This window comes from Physeter macrocephalus, chromosome 14 (genome assembly GCF_002837175.3).
Source record: "Physeter macrocephalus isolate SW-GA chromosome 14, ASM283717v5, whole genome shotgun sequence".
Taxonomy (NCBI): Eukaryota; Metazoa; Chordata; class Mammalia; order Artiodactyla; family Physeteridae; genus Physeter; species Physeter macrocephalus.
In genome coordinates, this window is record NC_041227.1 from 52,588,442 (window position 1) to 52,611,335 (window position 22,894).

The 22,894-nt window shown below is 39.6% G+C and overlaps 1 protein-coding gene across 34 annotated transcripts in view; it reads left to right on the forward strand.

Moving 5' to 3' along the window:
- The window catches only part of RBFOX1 (RNA binding fox-1 homolog 1), a 395,937-nt gene that overhangs the window by 357,299 nt on the left and 15,744 nt on the right, over nucleotides 1-22,894 (forward strand). For 17 of the 34 annotated variants that reach the window (XR_003682855.2, XR_003682859.2, XM_028498770.2 and 14 more), the window contains one exon: nucleotides 19,326-19,378. The exons of 16 other annotated variants lie outside the window; for them this stretch is intronic. Coding sequence is in view for 15 of the 18 variants with exons in the window: in XM_028498770.2 (XP_028354571.1) it covers nucleotides 19,326-19,378 (53 nt within the window). In the remaining 3 variants the exon portion in view is untranslated. Of the gene's footprint in view, nucleotides 1-19,325; nucleotides 19,379-22,894 lie in introns of those variants that run through there. One more of the 34 variants, XR_003682857.2, reaches the window with a different exon arrangement.

Consider the following 22,894-nt stretch of genomic DNA (forward strand, 5'->3'; position numbering starts at 1 on the left):
GGAAATTAACCTAGCTCGTGGCAGACGAGATTCTCGTCTGGTCTTGGTGCAAATGCATGACTGCTGGGGAGGCAGCACCCCAAAAGTTAGGTCTCATGGTGAAGGTCAACAGGGGGCCACATAGAGAGAGGATGCACAGTGACGCCTAGCTCATTCTACACACTCGCCCTCTCTGCTGAGACACAAAGATAGTGATACATTTTGTCCGTGCATAGTTGTTTTCCAGATCTCAATTCCTCTGACAGCACACCTTGCACGCACAAAGTATACTCCCTGTACAACCTTCTCATGGTCTTCTCTGTAAGACCCTGGTTTCATCTAACTCATAGGACAAAAACCAGGAGATGATCCTGCAGGTTTACCTGGATTTTCAGCACCCCGTTTCCCTTTTTTTTTTTACATCTTTGTACATCCAGGAAAGCATTCCCCTTATTGCATTTTAAAATCCAAACCAAAGGAATGGGGGAGGTGTATCTGGCATTCATAAGGAGAGTCGTTCTTTTTGGCAATGCCCAATGACCGTTCCTACGAACAGAAGCCAACATTTATTTGTAATGCACACCACATGTTAAGACTGGCAGTGGAAGGGTTTAAGAAATGCAGAAGTCAGAATTGGATGGCGGGGGTGAAGGCTGGGGGATGGAGGAGCTCTATTACGCGTTACCCAGGCTTAACAGATGACTCGGTTTCTGAAATGGCAAGCCACGGCTATTTTTGTATAAGTGCTTTGAAAAAAAAAAAAAGTGTGCGTTTCCATATTGAATGCAAATTGTTGGCTCTGTTTTCTGAGGACATAAATGTGAATGTTCAGATGCTCTGCATGCCCAAATGTCATGGGGGGTGCTTATTTTGGGTAATGACTCCTTTAATTTAAAAATATGTTTCATGAATAAAACAGTAATGGTACCAATTTGCATGTGTGGCTGAGGCATGCTGGGTCCGACAGGTAAGCAGGCGATGTCTTGGACTCGAGAATGGGGAGTGTCGGCAGACACTGGTTCTCCTCCCTGGCCTCTTGTGACTCAGTCCTCATCTTGGTTTGCTGTGGTATGCTTTCTCTGCAGTTCCATTCCATTTCTCACAAGATGTGTCGTTAGCTCATTGTAACGACAGACTTCTTCTGAGGTATACTAAAGCAAAAGAAATTCCTGAACCCAAAAAGCCTCACTTTGAAAACCCCCTGCCTAAACTTGTAATAAAATGGCTCTTTGGCAAGATAGAATTGAGATCTGTTGTCTAAATGTATGCAGGTATTATTCCTGTTTTCTTATAAACAGCCATCACGAGCTCTCAAGGCCGGAGGGAGCTTCCAGAGGAACCCAAACTATTGTCAATGTGCAGTTCTAATTACCTAAATTATCCAGTTACCCAATCATCAGTTGCCAGGATGCAAAATATGTTTTATAGAAATTGCTGTCTTCAATACACTTTGACACTAGATTAGGGAAATTGAGAGGGTCAAAAAAGCTAATAAAAATGATGACAATCTTGAAATCCTCAAGATCATTCTACAAATGAAAAGACTTAATGCTATTAAATTCTGCACACTGAAGATTCACAAAGTATCAATTGTAATGTGGTTCATCTACAACCCTTAATTATTTTTATGAAAATATCTCTAGATGCTAAATTCTCCAGCACCCACTTTGTATATAATTATAATCATAGTAACTTTAGCCTGCTGCATAATTATAAGAATCTTAAACAGATTTATGTCTTTGGATTTTTTTTCTTGCTTCTCAGTATAAGTGCATCTATCCCCAAGCTGAAAAAAAGGTTAATTACAAATATATAATTTAAATTGCTTTCTTTAATAAAACCAATCTAGACATTTGGAAAATAAAAAACAATGTTTAATACTATTCTTAGATAGACTTACTTGAGAATCTGGCCATCTCTATTTGCAGTCATCTTAAAAATTAAGTTAAAATTTTGCTGCATTTGGGGGCACCATATATGCAAATGTATTTATGAAATCTGTTGTTTTAATATTATTAAGATTTCTCACTGGCAACATGTCCTACTGAAAAATTGCCCTCATTCTTGGTTTGGTAAATCTTGACTAACTCTGCAATTCCCACCTTGGTGTAATAGTTTCAGTTGAAGAAACCAACTAAATATACTCTTGTCCATATAATTGGCCTCTTGCTGTTCATTAAAGAAATTTGCACATTAGGTCTTTTTGGTTGCTGAGGCAATTGATTGCTAGCCCTATTTCACTTTATTATAAGCAAGACACTTGCCACGTATGGAAATATTGCATTGAGGGAAATGCAGTAATAGGTAGATTACCAGAAAACAATCTTTAAAGTGATGTTTCTGGTTTGATTTGTAAAGTGTATTTATGAAATGGTGGTACTTCCTTTTATTTTTAGTAAGCAGGTAAAGAGAAGGAAGACCCTTTTAGAGAAGACACATATTTGGGGGAAACTGTGAAATGATCAGAATAGCTTTCGAATCTAGATTAAGATGCCAGTTATCTAGAATTATCTCAGGGCAGCTGTGTAATCATTTCTTTTTACTCAGTCACAGTGTAATATCAGTAGGGAGAGACTCTTAGTTCCTACTTTCTAGAAGAAAGGCAGGATGACAAAGAGAAAAGCTTCTTAACCCAAAGAAACTCCTTCAAAATAGGAAGTAAAATCGGCAGGAATAGAGAATGTTTGGGTCTGGCTCACTGGCTGTCAACTTGATCAAAAGAGAAACTGCAACAAACTTTCTCTCTAGTCATGAGATTCACTCTTCAGACGTCTTGAAAGCGAAAGAAGTTTGATGTCCCCAGTCGGTAGAATTTTACCTTTTATCAGCACAAATTAAGCCCTCATCAAATTAAAGATTCAGGGGCCTTTGGAAAATCTTGAACTCCAGTAACCTCAGGACTGGCCAGAAGGTCCTTGACGGCCACCTTGCAACTCCCCACCCAACATCTTCTTGGTTAAATGATCACATGGTGATTATCTCGGAGTACCCTGAGAGTTTCTGAATGCTGACCTCCAGAATGAAGACCATCTGGTGTGGGCAGAGATTTCCCCCAAAGAAAAAGACCTGAGTGGACTAGGTAATTTTATAGTCTTACTGATGAATTGAATGACAATAGGCAAACATCTTTCCTTGGCATTTAGGAAACATTTGGTAAGCCTTTGACCTCACCTCAAATCTTTACTTCTAATCTCACTTTGATTTGTGGAAAGCCAACTGTCCGAACTCTCAAGGGAGATGGTTTTCTGAGCTTGAACCAATCAAAGCATGGCAGTGGGGCCGATGGTCATCTGGTCATTGCATGCCACTTGGTGTTGCTGATGTGTTCGTGGTATGTTCTGGATTTGACAGGTCCATCATCACAGTAGCTCAATGAATGGCTTGCTTGAATTAAGCCTGGGGACAGGCTTCTCTTTATTGATTGGCTTTCGGTTTCTTTGTGTCCACGACTTGGTCCTTGTTGCATCTTTGAGCAGCCAGACTGGGAGGCGGAGGGGTGGTGGCGGGGGGAGATTTCCTTTTCCATGAATTATGCTACAGATATTTGGGTAAATATGTCTGATGTGTACACTGCTTTGATGAAAATGTTACCGCGCCAAAAAGGCAGACATTTTGTCATGCTTGTCCTGCTTGCTAAACATTCTAACATCCCCTAACAACCAGTGCATGGAAATGGCCCTCCACATTAGGGCAGAAGGGAACTCAATTCAGACCAGCTAGAGAAGAAGGTAATAAAGTGGTTCACTCCAAGATTTCACGACGATCCAGTTGCCCTGATAGTTACCCTGGGCCACTGTTTTCATGTAAGACATGCATTTCCGTAAAGATCCCTGAAAGTCAGCAGCTTCTGACATACAGTAGTAGTCCTGGCCATACAGGTGCCCCTAGACTGAGCAAAAGAGACCGCAAGCAACAGGCTTCTGTTTGTTTGTTTTATTTTCTACCTTTTTTTGTTTGTTTTTTGAGACCTTTAACTTTCATCGGCAATGTTAGACTGTACCATATGAAATTGCTACCTTTGTGTGCCCCACATGGTGCAATACTGGCAATTTCATATAGCTCAGCTTAGTGGAAACCCAATTAAAATGCCATAATATCAATTATCTTGCTCTCCGCACTTGAAATATATATATGTATGGTCATACATATATATGTGTGTGTTGTGTATATATATTATTCATATACATATGGGAAAAATATGTGTATACACAACACATACACACACACGCACACACACTTCTGCCTTAGGACCTCATGGAGGACTCATAACAGTATCTAGGTAAATCTTAATACAAGGAGGTCAGGACTTGTCAAGATCAGCCAGTCACAAGCCCCATGCTAGAACATCTTTTAAATGCGATACTCACAACCTGTGAATAAAAGGTTCTATCTCAGAGAGAAATAGATTAGTAGTTCTTTCTTAAAACTCAATAGGAATAAGTAGTCATGTCTTTGGGGTCATGGAGAGGTTGATCTGTAGATCAACTATTTAAAATTATATGGGTGGTAGGGATGGATGGATACATACATGCATAGATGGGTGGATGGATAGATGGATAGATGGATGGAGGCATGGATGGATGGATGGATGGATGGATAGAAAGGTAGATAGATGATAGATAAATAGATACATAGGTGGTTAGGTGGATGAATGGAAAGAAAGGGAGAAGAGAGAAAAAGGAAGGAAGGGAGGGAAGGAGGGAAGAAGGGAGGGAGGGAGGGAGGAAGAATGGAAGAAAGGAAAAGAGAGAGAGAAAGTGAGCGAGAGAGAGAGAGAGAGAGAGGAAAGAAGGAAGGAAAGAAAGAAAGAAGGAAGGAAGTATAGACAGATAGGAAAACAATCTCTATGCTCTTATAATATTTCATCGTAAGCTAAACTACAGGACGTAGAGCTAAATCCTTACGTACAACCTTAGTTTGATCTAAACTGAAAAACTAAAGGGGTTTGAGTTGATTTCCATTTATGTGGGTACTCCCTCTCTACTTTAGGACTTTTGACGTCCTGGATTTAGATTAAATAATAGAGAAATGCTGTCATTAAAATAAGGCTAATAATTGCATTTAAAGTGATACACCATTTTATGTGGAGTCCTTACCAAATCATATAGACTAAAAATTAAGGGGTTGCCAGCCTATAAAGCATATGAGCCCCCTGAATGTAAAATTTAATTTACCATTTAAGGGTTTTTTTGATAGAAAGGTTAATTTTTTTTTTAAACATCTTTATTGGAGTATAACTGTTTTACAATAGTGTGTTAGTTTCTCCTTTACAACAAGTAAGGTTAATTTTTAAAATACTGTTATACTTTAGGGACTTAACAGTTTTACTTTTTCTTGCTGTGGAGTAGAATATAGAAAGCTTCATCTATGGATAATGTGGATCCCTTAATGAGGGTAGACCATGCAAAGCAGAGAAAGGCAGGAAGTTTCATTGTTTTCCCCATTCCTCTTATGTGAACCAAGTTAGATAAGGGTTGAAACTGTTTCTGATTAAAAAGCAGTCACAAGCCCCTGCACCCATTCTTTGTGGATGTGTGTAAGGAGGGATTTCAAGATCTTATCCTGGTACTTTGTGTGAAACACTAGCTCCCTTGGCCAGCTCAAGACCTGATGACATTTACTGATTTACCAGGACAGGAGAAGAACACGGACAATGTAATATGGCCGTCAACTCCCTTGTCTGGGGAATGGCCAGGCTTTACCCATGCTTCTTTCGCATATGCTGTTAAAAATAGCTTTTCTTGTATGAAATGATGACAACAGCTTTGCTTTCTTCTTTTTTTATCCAGTTTTGTTTTTAATGTTCTTCCTTGGCAAAGTAAAAGTTGGCAACTCTACGATAGACTCCTTATTCTATTTTATTTACATTTTCAATCTTTTTTGAGAAATCCACGGGTGAAAAAATAGAGTGAGAGCATTCTAAAACTTGGTGATGCCAAGAATAGTATTCTCAGATGAACGAGAAACTGAGGGCTTAGTTCATGAGGGGATAGATCTGCAGTTAAGACAAGGATTCAGGGTCAGAAGGAAGCTATTTTGGACTCACATTCTAACCTGTTGAGTTAAAACATGGCAGCAATAGTTACTCCGCTATCTTTTATTGATAGTACCCTGTTGAAGTTGTTCTTGATTTTAGCTTTTAATCTTTTCCACTGTTTTCACTCATCCTGATGAGCTCTTCTGGGTTCTGCAGTTAAGAAAAGAAAATGATGCTCTGTGAACTTGTAATAAAAATGAGTCACTAATGCGTTTATTTATATCCTTCTGTACCCCAGTGCCCAGAAAAGTACATCCAGTCTTTAAAATTAGAACACCAGGTTGAAATATATATTCATACATAGTATTGTATATAATATTTTCTTGTTTTTATTTATATTCTTATTCTTTTTGGTTTAAAGTTTACTTTCTTAACTGATTCTTTTTTTTTTTTTTTTTTTTTTTTTTGGTGATTCAGCATCCCCTCAGGAAGAGAAAGGGAAGCTAATTATTCTAGACAGCTTCAGGGTAACAAGAAAGAAACAGGGATTGCCTGGGAGTTCATCTCTCTGTGATAACGATAAAAATAATTATGATAATAGCAATAATAACAATGGCTATGTATGGAGTCCTTACTACGTGATAGCACTAAGTGTTCTAAGTGCTTTACAAAGACAGTCACTGAACTGTCGCACTAAATATTAAATTGACCGCCATGGTACAGATGGGGAAGACGAGCTTGGGGAAGGGTGAAGTCGATGTTCAGCTCAGCTTGAGAGCTAATGTCTATGCCCTTAATCCCCAGGCTCTATTGCATCTTAGTGAAGCAACCTTGAGAAGTCGTTTCTTTGCCCTCCATCACCTCATCTGTGGTGGGTATATTGATTCCACCTCACAGAGTGGTTTGGAAGTTTTGAGACGCTGCCTATGAAATATTCAGTGCATCAAGGGCAGTACATAAAATATTCTTGTTTTCATTTTCATGTTTATATTTTCATAGTCATAAATTCCAATTTTTCATATTTTATTTCATATTCCCATAACATAGTCCATTAAGAGCTTTAAATCTGGGTAGCAACAGTGAGCTTGGAGGAAACCAAAAATATCTGGGTTATTTCAGTTCCACCTGAATCTCTGTAATCCAGGGGTTTGAATCTGTTGTTTCTTTAACTGATTACAGAGTCAAGCAAAGTTTAGGGAGGATAATGACCAAATATACTCAACTGATTATGATGTAGACAAGACTTTAAAAATATAGTAGGTAGGATTATATGCAACTCTAATCCTTTTTAATCCACTGAGTTCCAAGAATAATTTATGTTTGCTTTGTTTTGCATTTTTTTAACGGAAAAACATGCTTTTTTTTTTTTTTTGGCTACGTAAGCCCCCGCAATTGATCAGTCCTCCAAAGTTTAGATTTTGATATGTCAGGTTTTCTTAAAGTGAGCAGTCTTAGATGATGTTTCCTGCCACTTTTTAAAATCTTTTCACCACGTAGATTTCTGTTTTGAAGTTAATTTTTTCTGTAGTGTCTCTGGTGTGCCAGGTACTATGTAAAACATTGGAACAAATGACCTGATCAGGTAAGCAGTATAGTTAGGGCACCCATATAATGATCATTTAAAATGGATCGTTTTAAATGGGACATTGAAATGATCGTTTAAAATGGGACAGCGTAACAGAGAAGGGATGCACTGGTAGTAATGACTCCAGGACAGCAGGCTTCAACTAGGACTGTCATAAGACAAGAAGAACATGTGTGGTCATCCTAAGTAGAACCACCAGTGTGTGGATAGGAGAAGCAGGTCCAGGCAGGGTGATATACACTCTGGGAAATCCCACTATTGGGCTTCAAGTCCAATGTCTGTCGGTCCAGGTCCTGGACTGTTTCTACCTCCTTGTGCTATTGTTACAAAGTCAGGGCAAAGGCACGTTTGCAGCTTCAAATAGTCATACCTAAGACACAACTTGATAACTTAATGATTAAAAAGGGAATGGAATTTCATGCTCTCATTTATTTATTTTTCCCTATGGATCAATAGTTCTGACTGAACATTCACCAAACAAATTACGATAACTAAGATAATTATATTTTCTGCCAACCCGCTCTGCAGGTTGATGCTGATTCCATTTGCTAACAATTGAGATGGCTCAGAGATAGTGAAGGAGGGAATGTAGAGCTCTTGCTGGTAGCATCAGTGTGATTTGGGGAACTTGTGTTTATGGACACAAAGCTCTCAGTGATGAAAAGTAATATGGCTGTTACTGATCAGTGTGTTTCCTGAATTTCTCTTCTTTTTAATTTACAGACAGGTACACACACACACACACACACACACACACACACACCACACACGTTAAATGAGAAAGTGCTCAAGTTTTTGTTTCAAGAACTATTTGCCCTTGGTCCATAATCTTAACGGCTTCTTAACAACTGTTAGGCACTGCCAGATGAATATATAATTTAATTGAAGCAGTTAAAAAAAGCAGCAAGCCTGTAATAGTCAACAGACTGGACCAAGAAGGAGTTGGGGAGATATTAAAGGAAATTCCAAACCCAATAGACCATAGCTGTCACAGCCATTTGGGTAGACACGTTTGCCAGTGACAAGACAAGATATAACAACTCCTTTGGTCATATCATGGCCTAATTACATACTTTTTGGGTTGCAGATCATTGACTTGATAGGCCACAAAAAAGCAAATAAAACCTATCTTTTCAGTAGCGCCATCAGGGTCCTTCAGCTGTGAAAGGTTTAGAAGCAGGTGAGAAAGCCCAGAGCTTTCTAGAGGCTGGTCAGAAACCTCCGATGAGGACCTGTACACAGAAGCCTCTGGATGAGCCATTTCTGTTGCAAATAAAGAAATTTCCTCGTAGAAGACAGTATTCCAGTCAAGTAGAAGGGAATATACACACAGTAGATAGACTCTGAAGTGAGGAAGCATTCGTGAATGTGACAAAAATTAAACTTGCTCCACTTTGCCTTTTATTTTTTTGATCACTATCAGATATGCTAGAAAATCTATCTTTGGGGGTAAGAGGGAACTTTTCACTTAAAAATTTCTAATATTTCTTTTAACGTTATCAAAGCAAGTTCTGACTTTTGTACCTATGAAGAGAACTTTTAATTCTTTTCCAGAAGAACTGACTTCTATTTAAATGTGGCCTCTCTTTTATTTTCATATTTGTGTGTAATACATGCCTGTGAACAGTCATTGGACAGAAATAAATGACTTCTCATGGTTTTCTCCCTGATGTGAATCACAGTGATTTATTCTTCTGGAATTAGATTCTCCTCCAAATCATAGTGCGTTTCATCTTGAATTACCATACAAAACATTTAGAGTAGGACCGCTATCAGAATTTAGAGTAGTTGGGTAGGTAAGAGCTTGAGGAGGAACTAACTTGTCCATGTTGTCATTGTTTCCAGGCTTATTCTTACACATTATAATGTGTTAATGTTCAGATAAATCACTAGATTGTGGGGAGATGAGACAGAATCAAAGCCAAACAAACACCCTTTTCCCTTATCTTAATCACTTAGATTGAAATGTGTTGGCCTGAGAGTCTAGACATACATCACACATCTGATAACCTGGAACGGTGGTTCCCACTGTTTTTGCAGCCGTGGAATCCCTTTAAAAAGAAAACTAGTATTTCTCGATGCTTCTAGCATCCTTTTAATCCCTATCTCCTTTCATGGTCCAATTTTGTAATTTGAAATTTGATTGCATTAAAAGATTGAGGGACTTTTCCCCCCCCTGCCGTTTCTATATTGTTAGAGGGTTTGTGGACCACTTCTAGTAACTAGAATAGTAGCCCAGCTTGTGGGGGTGGGGACACTTGAAAAATGTCTCCTGGAAAATATTAGCTCCACAGCTTTCCCAGAATGACAGTTTCTCTGCTGTTCTTTTCATTGTTTATTCAATATCTGTCTCGACCTAAAACAAACAAGCGGAAAAGAAGCACTTACCTTATTCTGTTCTAAAATTTCAAGATCGAAGTGGTTCATCTTGAGGGTCCTTAGAGCCTTACTCTGCAAAGCATTGTTCCCAGACCAACCAAATTGGCCCCACCAGGAACTTGTGAGAAATGCAGAATCTCAAGCCCCACCTGAACCACAATCTGTACTTTCAAGATCCTGGGGTGATTTGTGAGAAACACCATTCTCCAGGTGCTTCAATTCTATCTACCCCGATAGGCAGTAAATAATGTTCACTCTTGAGTTCTCCTTCCACAAATCTTCCACATGTAAGAGAGTTGGTCATTGTAACTTGTTGCTTTGTAAACATCTCCTCTCTGCTCTCTCCCTTCCTAAAGGAGAAAGTAAGAGCTGTCCATGGTTGGGTATCCCTCACAATCCGTTCTGTTGTGACTTCCTCCCTCAACTAGTTTAGGGCCACAAATAATCATTTTCTTATTCCAAAGATCCAAGAATAATGAAAGTTATTCCCCGCTAATATCTCCTCATTGGTTGTGTAATACTGTAAACTCACACTGTTGTAAAACGTACCCTGGAAAAGTCACATCTGATTTCTTTTACCTTTATGGAGCCTCCATTTTGTCATCTGCTAAAGGGAGAGCATAACACCAGTTAGAATCAGAAAGAGACGAAGGTGAACATTGCTTTATAAACTGAAAGAGGTGGCGAGAAAGCATGGCGTTATCAATAACTCAATTGATTAATGACAGATTTTTTTAGGGTGTATATGGTTATTTGAAAGCATTGGATGTATACAGGCAAAAGCAAGCAAATTAAATTAAATCCATCTAAAAGTGCAAATCATTTTTAGATGAGGCAATCTTCAGGACCCACCATAACACTAACATTCTGGGAACCTGTGCCTTCCTCAGCCTGTCATTGGTCTGACCAAGATGTAAAGCAGGGTCTTTCATACTCTTTGTATCTATTCTTTGATTGGCGCATGTGTTGGCAAATCTTTGTTTATTCACCAACAGACTGTGATCGGAGATTTGTATAGAGAGACTGAATCTCAGTAAGTGACTTACTACACGCGGTAGTACAGGCAGGCTAATTGACCCTCAACTGCCTCATCTTTAAAGTGGGGCTGATGAATCGTACCTGCCTCCATGGGTTGTGGTGAGAATTAATTGAGGTCATGAAGAAAAAGCTCCTTGAATAGCACTGATACTGAGTAGTCCTCAGGATATTATTATCATCAGCATCATCCTCAACATAAAAATCCTCCTTATTTTTATTACCAGCAGCATCACTAAACTATAGGCATATTTTGTTTTGTTCTTGGCCCCAAAACGAGTCCTTTTCTTGTGGCAGCAGGTTTTCAGAGTCAGAAACATTTTTTTGACTCTAGAAGTTTTTTTGTTGGTGTTTTGTTTTTCAGTCTTGACTTCCATCCTAGAAATATGAAAATACATAGACCCGAAATTTGCTAAGAGAGTAGAACTGAAGTGTCCTCGCCACACACAGAGAAAGTTAACTCTGTGAAGTGATGGATGTGTTAATTAGCTTGATTGTCAAAGTCATTTCACAATGTACATGGATAGTAAATCATCACTTTGCACACCTTTAAAAACGCATGTACAACCTGATTATAAAAATTTTAATTTGTCAACCATATCTCAAAACTGGGGAAAAAAATACATTGGGCCAAAAAATATTGAAGGAAGAAGCAGCTGGGAACCGTGAGATCAAACAGCCTGTCCTTCTGTTCATCTTTCTCCTGGATTATTGCTTCTCTTTTCTGTCCAAGGAGGAAGGAGCTCAGGCTGTCAGGGATGCATCAGCTTCTTAGGAAAAACAACGAGTTCTCCAGTGTAAACGCAGCCCCCAAATCAACATGGCTTTAGATTTAAAGAGTTAAAAAAGTCAAACTAAATCTGCCGATGCTGCCCTTTTTTCCCATTGCGCTTGGTGAGAAGTCCAGTACTGTGGTGGAAGTGGGTTATTGGAACCCCAGGGAACTTTCTACCATCAGCTCACTTCATTTTGCACATAACTCCTAAGTGGACCCAGACCTTCTCAGCGTAGCCTCTCCATCCTCCAGAGCCTCAGCCTGGACACCCACTGCTCTTCCTGAGCCTCCAGAAGCTCGGGGAGCCCCTCAGCCATATGAGGGCTGCTTCCCCTAGAGAACACGTATGCTGTTCAGGGAACTTGCTGGCCCCATTTCCACCCTGTGATAGGCACCCATTCACATGAGAAGCTCCTCTGCCCAACCAAAGCTGAGGTGGGACTTTGCCTTCCTTGGAGGCTCCAGCCCACCTGTAAAATGACCTATAACCTCGAAAGGCTCTAACTATCTCCCACTTGCCCTAAAACCCCAGAAGCCCAGGACTTAACAACACAAACACCAGGCCTTTTTGTGGGGAGAGAGAAGCCTATATTTTTCATGAGTCCATGTAGCCAGAAAAATACATGATGTTTTCCCCCCAGATAAAGTGCTTTCCCATTCATGTTCTCATTGATCTGTACGAAACAAACAAAAATCTAAGAGGGGTAGGTGCTATTTTCGTTCCCATTTTCCAGATGAGGAAACTGAGGCCCAGAAAGGTGAAATGATTTTTCTATTGGAACACAGCTTGTATGTGACCAGGCCCAGCTTCCAGACTCACAGTTCTCTTTCACTTTAGCCAAGAAAGTGGTACAGTGGGAACCGGGGAGATTATTAAATGTTGGAGATACTAAAATTACAGAAGTGGACTATCCCCAAGGTCTCCAGGAAATGGAGATGCCCTTGCATTTGAATCTCTAAAACTCAGATTTTGGATGGAATATTCACATTGGGGACAGATTCACAGTACTTAACTCCTTTTGCACTTAAACATTTTTATGTGTGCAGTGTTAGCAGTAGGAACTGGGGCTCAATAAAATAGTTTTGAATGGGTGTTAATGCAGTCCCCTTTTAAAATTAAAAAATACCAGGATAGACCCTTTCAGGGGAGTCTATAGTCAATCTGCTTATTCGCTTGCTTGTTTGTTTCTTTATACCTCACCTCAGTTCTACAATTGGCCATGGCCTCTTGAAGTACATATGACACAATACTCTCTCTCTCTCTCTCTCTCTCTCTCTCTATATATATATATATATATATACACACCCACACCCACATAAATATATATATATATATATATATAAATTACAACAGGGCAGGGAAAATTATGAATCTGAATGGGATTTGTACAATTCTAGAGTTTTAGAACTGAGTCGGGGTGAAAGAGGTAAAATACTGATCACAAGCAAATCGGTCTCCCTTTCAAGGTGATAAAACTGAAATATAATTAATTAGATTATGAGCTTCGAGATAGCCAAGCCCAGTATAGATATTCCTCAGTGATTTACATGCCATGAACATGGCATCAAATCCCTTAAGCTTAGCTGGGTGCCCGGCACGTTGTAAGCCCTCCTTAACCATCTGAGAAGTGAATGAACAACACCAGTAAACAATTTAGCAAAGGCACCAAATAGAATTTTAATAGGAGCACCTTTTTTCTGCATGTTATATTTAACTGTTCAGGAAATACTTAAGGCTGGATTCCCCGTGATGGAGACCAACACTAGTGCAATTTAATTAAAAACAAAACAAAACAAAAAAACAGAAGACACAACTCTTATTTCCTGCGAAGTCGGGGCACATATGTTCAGAGAATATTTGTACAGTGAGAAATTAGTTCTCAATGCTGGCAGACACGTTAGAAGCACCTGAGCGGCTTTTCAGGCATACCTGTGCCTGGGTACCACTCTCAAAGATTCTGTCCTTTAATGATCGGGCCTGGTAATTGGTATGTTATATTTTTTAAAATGGCCTGGTGATTGGTATTTTATATTTTCAAAAATCTTAGCTGATTGTAATGGGCAGTCAGGTTTGAGAACCTCTGTCTTACAACTAATAGATGCCCTGGAGACTACAGATAGAATTAAATTGACTTAGTCCTGTTGCCATCTTGGACCTGCCATCTGCCAGACCAGAAGACCCACTTCTCAGGCTGTAGGAGGGTTTTAATCACATATCAGTGTGTGTGTGTGTGTGTGTGTGTGTGTGTGTGTGTGTGTGTGTGTGTGTGTGTGTGTTAGATTGAAGATTCCTAGCATTGGATACAAAAGGAAACTTGCTATGAATGGCACCAACTCTGAGTTTTGTGTAACAATAGTGACAAAAAAGAATTGAGGCCAAAGAATGATAAATGACCAGAATCTTTAACAGTAGAACTTAAAGCCAGCATTATTTGATGGGAGAACCTCCTGTCTGGCCTTTCCCTCCACCCCAACCCATGCCAGAATTTTCTCTGTATCTTGTTGATACCTAGCTTCTCACACCCCTTCCAGCAACACTGGCTGGCTATTATTTTCATTTGACTCTTAGGATTCAGCTGTGGGTGATTTTTAGAAGAAAAGAAAATTGCCAAGAGATGAGATTTCACGGAAGGTGAAAAGTGGGATATTAAGGATAACATGGCAAGTCACAGGACTCATGTAAATGCACCACCAGCTGAGTCAGATCCACAGTCTGGGTGGTCAGTCTATGGAAATCATCATAAAACATCATGAAGTCTGGTAATATATTAAAAAGAGAGAAAGACCATGTTAGACAATTCCTCCGCAGAGAAGCCACACCCATTACTGACTCAATACCGTCTGTTGTGAGCATCCCTGAGCAGAATCTTAGAGGGTGAATGGGAATTGGGGTCTTGGAATCTAAAAAACAAGACAAATGAATATATATAAGAAAACAGAAACAGACTCACAGATATAGAGAATAAGTGAGGAGAAGAAAGGGAGAGGGGGGAGATAAGGGTATGGGATGAAGAGATACAAACTACTATGTATGAAATAAATGAGCAGCAAGGATATAAAGTACAGGGGAATATAGTCATTATTTTATAATAACTTTAAATGGAGTCTAATCTATAAAAATATTGAATCACTATGTTGTACACCTGAAACTAATATAATATTGTAAATCAATATTGTAAGTACTTTAGTTAAAAATAAATATTGTAAATTGTTATTTACAATATTTATTTATTGTAAACAAATACTTATTTAAAAATAAATATTGTGAATACTTTAGTTAAAAATAATAAAAATAAAATATTTTTATTATGATTTTTATATTTAAGCAAAAAAAAAAAAAAAAAATGAGTCAGAGTCTTGAGCCAATCCAACAATGTCCAGATTTCACGTAACATCTTGTTCACATTACATAACCTTCCGTGTCTCCGTTTCCTCGTTTATGAACGTGGGGATAAGAGAGATTGTAAGGAAAATTGAATGAATACATATGCACAGCACTTGGCAACCGCCTGTCGTGGATAAGCGCTCCATCAACTTTAGGTGGTGGCTCTTTGGTGTCAACATTCCAAAGAGTCAAGACGAACACAGCCTCCTCTCTTGTGCTCAGTAATTTACTATTTCCTTATTTTTCTTAAATTAGCAATCCTCTCTTCTCCCACAAAGCCTCCCTATGTCTAAGAGTCTTCCTGGGAAAGGTGGGCTTTGAAATGAAAACGAGAATGAACTTGCAGGAGATCTCTCAGCATGATTTCTCAAATTTCTCCATGGTAAAGAAAATTATCTAGAACCACAATTCCCTCCCAGGAGGTATGAGTGGTGTCCAGATGATCAGACCTCTCTCCTGGAAATTCTTATGCAGGTGGTCAGGGTTGAAACCCAGGCATCTATATATTTAACAAACATTGTAGACAATTGTCTTCAGGGAAGTTTGAGAAGTTCTGGAGTAGAGGGAGAGGTCAAAAATAGAGAGGAATTCTAGGTGAAAAAAATGGTAAAGAGAATTAGATGCAGACTCACTAGGAAAAAATGGGAAGACCCTGCCTAGATGAACTTGAGTATATCCATTGGAGACAGTGAAAGAAGATGAACAGGGGAGGAAGCAAAAACAGAGAGCATGATATTATGGCCACTTTTCACCAGCTTCTGCAGAAATGAGGTTTAAAGCCCATTCTTTTAGAAGGTCTTCAGAAACTAGAAGTAACCATTCCTGGGCATCCTCAGCAAACACACAGCTAGGTTGTCTTAGAGGCCAACATGGCGGGTGGCAAAGTGGAAGCTGCAAAAGAAGCAAAATCTGCAAGAGATTTGGTGATCCAACCCCCTTCCAATCTGCATTTGTACCATCCCCAAGTGCTTCCCGGCTGTGGCTGATATAAGATGCACCTGCCGAGCATTTCCTAAGCTACCTCTTTCCAGATCCAGTCCCAGAACAATTATGCCAGGACCCTCAGGAGTAGGGCTCGGCTTTATTGCTTTTAACCTCTCCCTATGAATCTAGGAACAGCCAAGGTGAGAACCATTCAGCTAGACAAGCGCTTCTCAGCCTTGGCTGCATAATACAATCACCTGGAGGTCTTTAGAAACGACTGATGCCTGAGACCCACTTACAGAGCTGCCCATTTAACTGGTCACTAGGAATTTTAGAAGCACACCAGCTGTTTACCCTGTCCAGCCAAGGTTGAGAATGACTCAGCCAGACTTAATCATCACAACCACTGCACAAAGCAGTTTGCTGAAAATAAGGTCCAACTGCATTTGAAGTTAAGTCCTCAGGCCTGGGTTGACAGCGAAGAGCAGACTAGGATTAGCAAAAGGGGACAGGCCCCGTGCCAGGCTCCTTTCCCCTCTTGAGAGGTGACCCCCCTGTCCAGAGCACACCTGGGTTGCTCTGATCATTAAGTTTTCCTGACAGTTTGGGAACAGCAGACTTCTCTGCTAGGTCATTAATCTCGTTGATCATACCTCTCTCTGGTCATTTGGGGTAAATAATTTCACCCAGAGGGTCATATCATTTTATGGGCAGACTAAAAGACATGGTTTATCTTCCGTTTCAAGTGGAGAGAAACAGAATTGTATATAAAAGTGTCCTAACAGAGGAGACATAGACACCACAATGAAACCTGCCCCTTATTCTACCCAGATTCCTCTGTTGGCCTGACATGTGGGGTATCTCTTACCAGGCTATTATTTGCCAGGCATTTCCTATTAATTGTACTTATAATCAACTGATGAAAGGGTAGTTTAGAGGGAGGGGTGATCACGCAGGCTCACTCCATGGGATTAATGAGCTTTATAGGAATGCACTTTTCTAAGACGTTAGGGTAACCTTCCTTGGATGTAGTGGGATTGCCTGTGTGGATTAAAAAATAGTCAGTACAGAATTGATACGTCCAATGGATTACTACTTTTTTACAAATATGTTTATACCCCTCTTTTGGCACTGCTGCAGAGCCCCTGGCATATTCTTTAAAATGTTGGTGATAACTCTCTAAACTTTGATGTAGACGATTTGATAGTTGGAGGTGATCTGCGCCAACTCTTTTGAAGACAGTGAGTCATCAATGGGAGTAATCCCCTTTGTTTAGAAATTTGCCCAGGAATCAAAGACACTAAAAAAAGTCCAAATATATAGGTTACAAAAACAAAAAAGAAGGAAATGGAGAAAGTGTAGCATTTTTTTAAAGAGTAAGTATATCATGTCAAAAAGAAGAGTGCTATGAAGGACAGCCATCACAATTTCTAAAAATCTGGTACAATTAAAGAAAAGGGTCTCCTTGCTTTATAATCATATTTGTAGGCTGCATTTTTACAAGTTTTCCCTCTTCATCCAATCACCGTTTTTTAATCTATGTTGGTTGCCTTCCACGGCTTTCCGCGAGTCTAGCACGCTGGACACTTTCTTAGGGAAAATGCAGAAGAGAGACTCAAGGGAGAAGTGCATTTAGGGTTAGCGAGTAAGGATGGGATAGGGCCGCCTCACGAATGAGGCCCCCCTCGTAGATAAGCGAATGGCTATTCCAAAGAGCTTGCGCCTTAGATAAACCAGCTCACCGCTCTTGGTTACGGTAAGTTCTTCTTTTGATCGTGCTAGAAACAGATGTCCTTCCAAAGTACTTGTTTGGTCCACCGGACAATATCATACATGTAATTTGAGCTGTCTGTGTCTTAGAGTCAGTCCTAGGTGAGCAAGTCAAAACAGATACTCAACCCAAACATCTTCATTTTCAGGGATACTAATTTTACTTCTCCTCAAACCTTGAAAAGTCGATGCCAGATAACGATGGGGCCCAAAAAGTTTGTAAAAGAGCAAAAAGATAGCCAACATCCATCAACGCTAACTTTCATAGTTTTAAGAGAGGTGATAAATGAACTTAGTTATGACTTTTGTTATGTGGATGAGAAACGTAAAAAATGCTATCCTCAGACCATGCATAATTTTGTTTAGATTTCACTGGTGTGGCAATGATGGGAATCTTCAGCTGAATGTTAAATTCTAGTGAATTTTCAAATGGTAGCTCTATTTGTATTCCAGGGTGTACCTCTTACAATAGTAAAACTTTCTTAAGATGTTTTAAGGGATGCTCAATCACTAGATACTTTTTGAAATGTTGGAACAAGACCAATCAAACCAAAATGCAAAAATGCATTTATCTGGGTTCTAGATGATTCCTATGCACAGTAAAATCTAACAAATGAGAATTAGAAGCCTCAATACTCCTGCTTCTGAGGCATTTAAGAGCCTAGCCAATCTCATTGGGACATTTTTGTAATCTGCCTGACACAGACGTTCTTATTTCTAGAGAAACAGACAGTACCCCTGAATTAGAACACATTACATTGTGGAAATGGCACCGTTGGAAACATCTTAAGAGAGTTTTATCATCTTTCTGGATTTACTAAATCACAGTGAAACAGCATTTTCCATTTCTATTTTCTTTTTAATACCGCATCGTTAAAAATAATTTGGCAAGACAAGGCTTATTTCAATTGATGAGTTCTCTTACCTTCTTTATGTAGCAAGCCTCATTTGGTGAGGAAATTATTATCCATAACATGACACCATTTAACATACTCTTCAGAAACGACAGCATTGCTTTTTCTTTCCTTTAAAAAATTTTTTTGGATATTATACTATAATAATAGGGTTTGGAATTTTATGATTTTCCTAGCTAGTTGCAGTATACTCTTTTTCTAATAGATAGTCTAATTTTGTTTCTTTTTTTTTTTTTTTTTTTTTTTTTAGTGTAGTCTCCTTTGAGCATTAGAAATCCATAGCAGCTCAGTTTGAAATGCCCTAGCCTTAGAAACATACCCTGGCATGATGACATTTTAGCAACACATAATTAATATTTCAGTGTAACAGCTTATACATGGTCCATGTTCTGACATCATCATGATTTTGTTGAAGGGTTCCCCCGCATGCCTGTTTCATGATCTTCCTAGACTCTCTAGGTCCAACAGAGAGCAGTACATTTCCTTGCAACATCCAAACGCAGCACCCTTCCCTCCCCCTCATCTGAATACATCGAACCAATTGGCAGAGAGAGCATTTCCCCCTGAGCGAGCAGTATTGTGAATTTTATCTTCTCTTCCAGAAATCAGTTCGTCTTCGTTGCAGCAGATGAAATTTCTTGTAACACCTCTGCAGGTAACAAACATTGCTACTTCTTGATGCATCCATCCAAGTCCCAGTATCCTTTTTTTTTTTTTTCCTTCACATGCTGCAGTCGGTCACGCTAGAAAGTTTAGTTTAAAAAAAAAAAAAGAAAGAAAGTCATATCTTTGGAGTATAGCTGGAGCTTTTCGGCTCTGCTGTCTAAAAAGACAGTAGACATTTTGCTAACTTGGATATTTTATTTCCAGTTTTAATAATACATGATCCAGAAAAGTAACACTATATTGAATGAAGCCGCAATAAAATCTTATGGTATAATCTTACGGTGAAATACTAAACAGGAGAGATTTAGGGACACAGTCATGGGACTTCTATGTTTTTGGACGTATTATGTCTGGGTTCACTCAGATTTCTATGTGATTATTTGGGATCTTTATGGAATGACTGGTATATATTATAGGCCCTCAAAGAACGAATCTATAAAGCTGGAGGCGTTGGGGAATATAACTATCTCTGTCTTATAAGAAGGGGATCTTTATTCCATTAGTTAAAGATCCTCTAGTTCTTTCTTTTAAAACATACTACAAGTAGCAGGACATGAGAGAGACAGAGTCTTCTGTTTTTGAAATCAGGGCATTGGCCAATGGAAATTGCACAGTTGCATGATTGTGTCCATCAAAATAACGCCTGTCTTTTTGCTTTGATGTGGTTCAGAACAGTTATGTTTGGACTTCCATTAGCATGGAATTACTTGATTAAATGTCAAGATAGGTGAGTGCCTTAACTAACGACACATTTTTTTTTTTTTTTGCTTTGAAGCCTAAACTCTGACCAAAACAATGTCTAGGAGATCTTACCAATGTGTTGCTTTTAGTCTACAAGGGAGGATGTGACAGCTCATTCTCATGTCATTGAGTGTGCCATGACCTTCAAAAACATACATTAAACGGAGCCTGACACATAAGACATTCATCTGTTACCAAGCACATGTGATCAATGGCGCGCGGTGAACAAAGGCGTGTTTGCTAACGCTTCACCCCCTGCTTACAGTCTTTGGAGAAAAAGAGAGAGATCAGGGAAGCATGGAGAACTAGGAACACGTCCCCAGCCCTCTCTGTTCTGTTTCACTGATGGTCGGACTCAATATTTTTAATGGGTTACAGTCTTCCCCTGGGAGTGCCTGAGGTATGCATGCTCATATTTTAAAGCGCCAGCCTACTCCTTTCTTGAAAACTCGGCTGTTTTCCGTCCAGCCTTTAGCCTCACATATCTGTTTCTCCTTGTGAGAGGTGGTGCATTCACTAATGCCTAACAGTAGAGGATGGGGGGTTGCTTTGCTGGGGGTGGCAGGGGAACCTTCCTGGGATACGCGACATTTAACGTTTGAAGAAGCTATAGAGAATGAAGCATGCAACTAAAGGGGAAATCAGGGTGGGGAAGAAGGTTGGTTGAAAATGTTAATGAACATCCTTTGTGGCTATACTGGTGGTCCAGAGCCTCTGTCTTCCCTGTTAATCTGTATGCATGTTCCAGTGTGTCTTAGGTTCTATTTTGACATCATAGATCAAACATTGCGAAGTTACCACCTAAGACGTAGATATGGATTTTGCCCCGTGACTTAACAAACCCTGCCTTGTAATAAGCAAGTGGTCCACACACAATATTTCGAAAAGAGGCTGCAGACAATGAAAGTTTGCCTGAGTCGAGAGAGTGTTTTCACCTACCTTGTCTAATTTAGGATGGCTGCTCCGTAAATTCTTAATGAATTGCTATTGATCAGATTTCAAATTGAGAGAGATATCCCTGTTGCTTTGATGGCCATATTAATAATACGTTGTATGCTTCATAAGGTTCAATTTGAACTCTGAATTTCGAATCAAGCATGAAAAAGGAGACACCCATATCAATCAAATGTGAATTAACTCCAGCCAGACCACCCTCCTCATAGAATGAAAATGAAAAGTCAGAACTGCACAGTCAACAAAGGTTGTGACTCATGGTTTCAATGAAGTCTTTCTTATTTCCCACATGATGGAAAAAACCCAGGGCACCCACACCCTAAACAGCCCAGCTGTCTGGAGCTCTCCCTTCCAGTATACACAACACTCCTTAGGGTGGGTCTAATTGAACCCTGCTGTCTCCTGGATTTCAGTATTTGACCCAGAAAGGCAACTTATCTCTATGGAAATGAGAAAAAGAGATCAACAAGATGCTTAAAGTCTGTTTGGAGGGCTTGATGGATTTGATACCTGAAATTCTTATAAAGAAGCGTTATTCTTATACAGCTGTCTATGAGGGCAGAGATGGCCTCAGTTCCCAAAAGAAAAGTGATTATTTTTACTTGGGTCTTTTGTAGATGCCAACACGTCGATTCTGCTTTGCTAGTCACATAGAAGAAACATGTCTCACTAGCATGTGTGGTTTATGAGACTGTATTTACGAGGGAATGTGTTTTCGTTGTCAGTGGCTCCAACTGCAATATTGGTTGTTTCATTCTGATTTTCGTTCCTGAAAGACATGTGTTTATGTGGCTGTCTCATTCACCTTGAACACACCAAAGGCTTCTCATTCTGTAACATCAAGAAACTTATAATGAGTTGGATTCTGCAGGAGATGGTGAAAAGGGCAAGATGATTTTCCCTTCTCTTCGACCCGAGGTCTCCCTGCTGCTGTGATTCACTGGAGCTTTTCCAGGACTGGCTAGGGATTGTAGTTGGAGTAGAATGTGGGTCTTGTACAAGAATGGAGGTTGAAAAGCACATGACTTATTTTGATAGAACAGCTGGAAATTCATTTCAGTTAATTCATATGTTTTGGGTCATCACCGTGTATCAGCAACTATTCTAGGCTTTCGGGACATAGCATTAAATAAGTTAAGAGAAGCCCTTCCTTCAAAGAGCCTCCATCCTTCAAAAAGCCTCCATCCTAGTGCAGACCAGACCCTAAACATACATGAGCATATAATATACTTGCATGTAAAGTTATACAATCGCTATAATGAATCAAAAAGCAAGGGTGGGGGTAGAAAGTAAGTTGCAATGCTACTTTTATATTCATTGATCAAAGGTGGCCTCTCTGATAGGGTGACACTTGAGCCGGGACATGAATCAAGCCAGGGTGTGAGCCAGGTGAGTAATTGTGGAATTGAAAGCATTTCAGGCTGAAGCAGCAGCAAGTGCAAATGCCCTGTGGTTGAGCTATGCTTAAGGTGTTCAGGCACAGTGTGCCCAGAGCATGTGGGTAAAAGGGAGGATTTTAGAGATAATACCAGGAAGATAGCCAGGGGTCCAAACAAATTAGAACTTGGAGGCTACAGAAACCATTTGAGATTTTTTTTTTTAAACATCTTTATTGGAGTATAATTGCTTTACCATTGTGTTAGTTTCTGCTTTACAACAAAGTGAATCATTTATACATATACATATGTTCCCATATCTCTTCCCTCTTGTGTCTCCCTCCCTCCCACCCTCCCTATCCCACCCCTCTAGGTGGTCACAAAGCACCGAGCTGATCTCCCTGTGCTATGCGGCTGCTTCCCACTAGCTATCT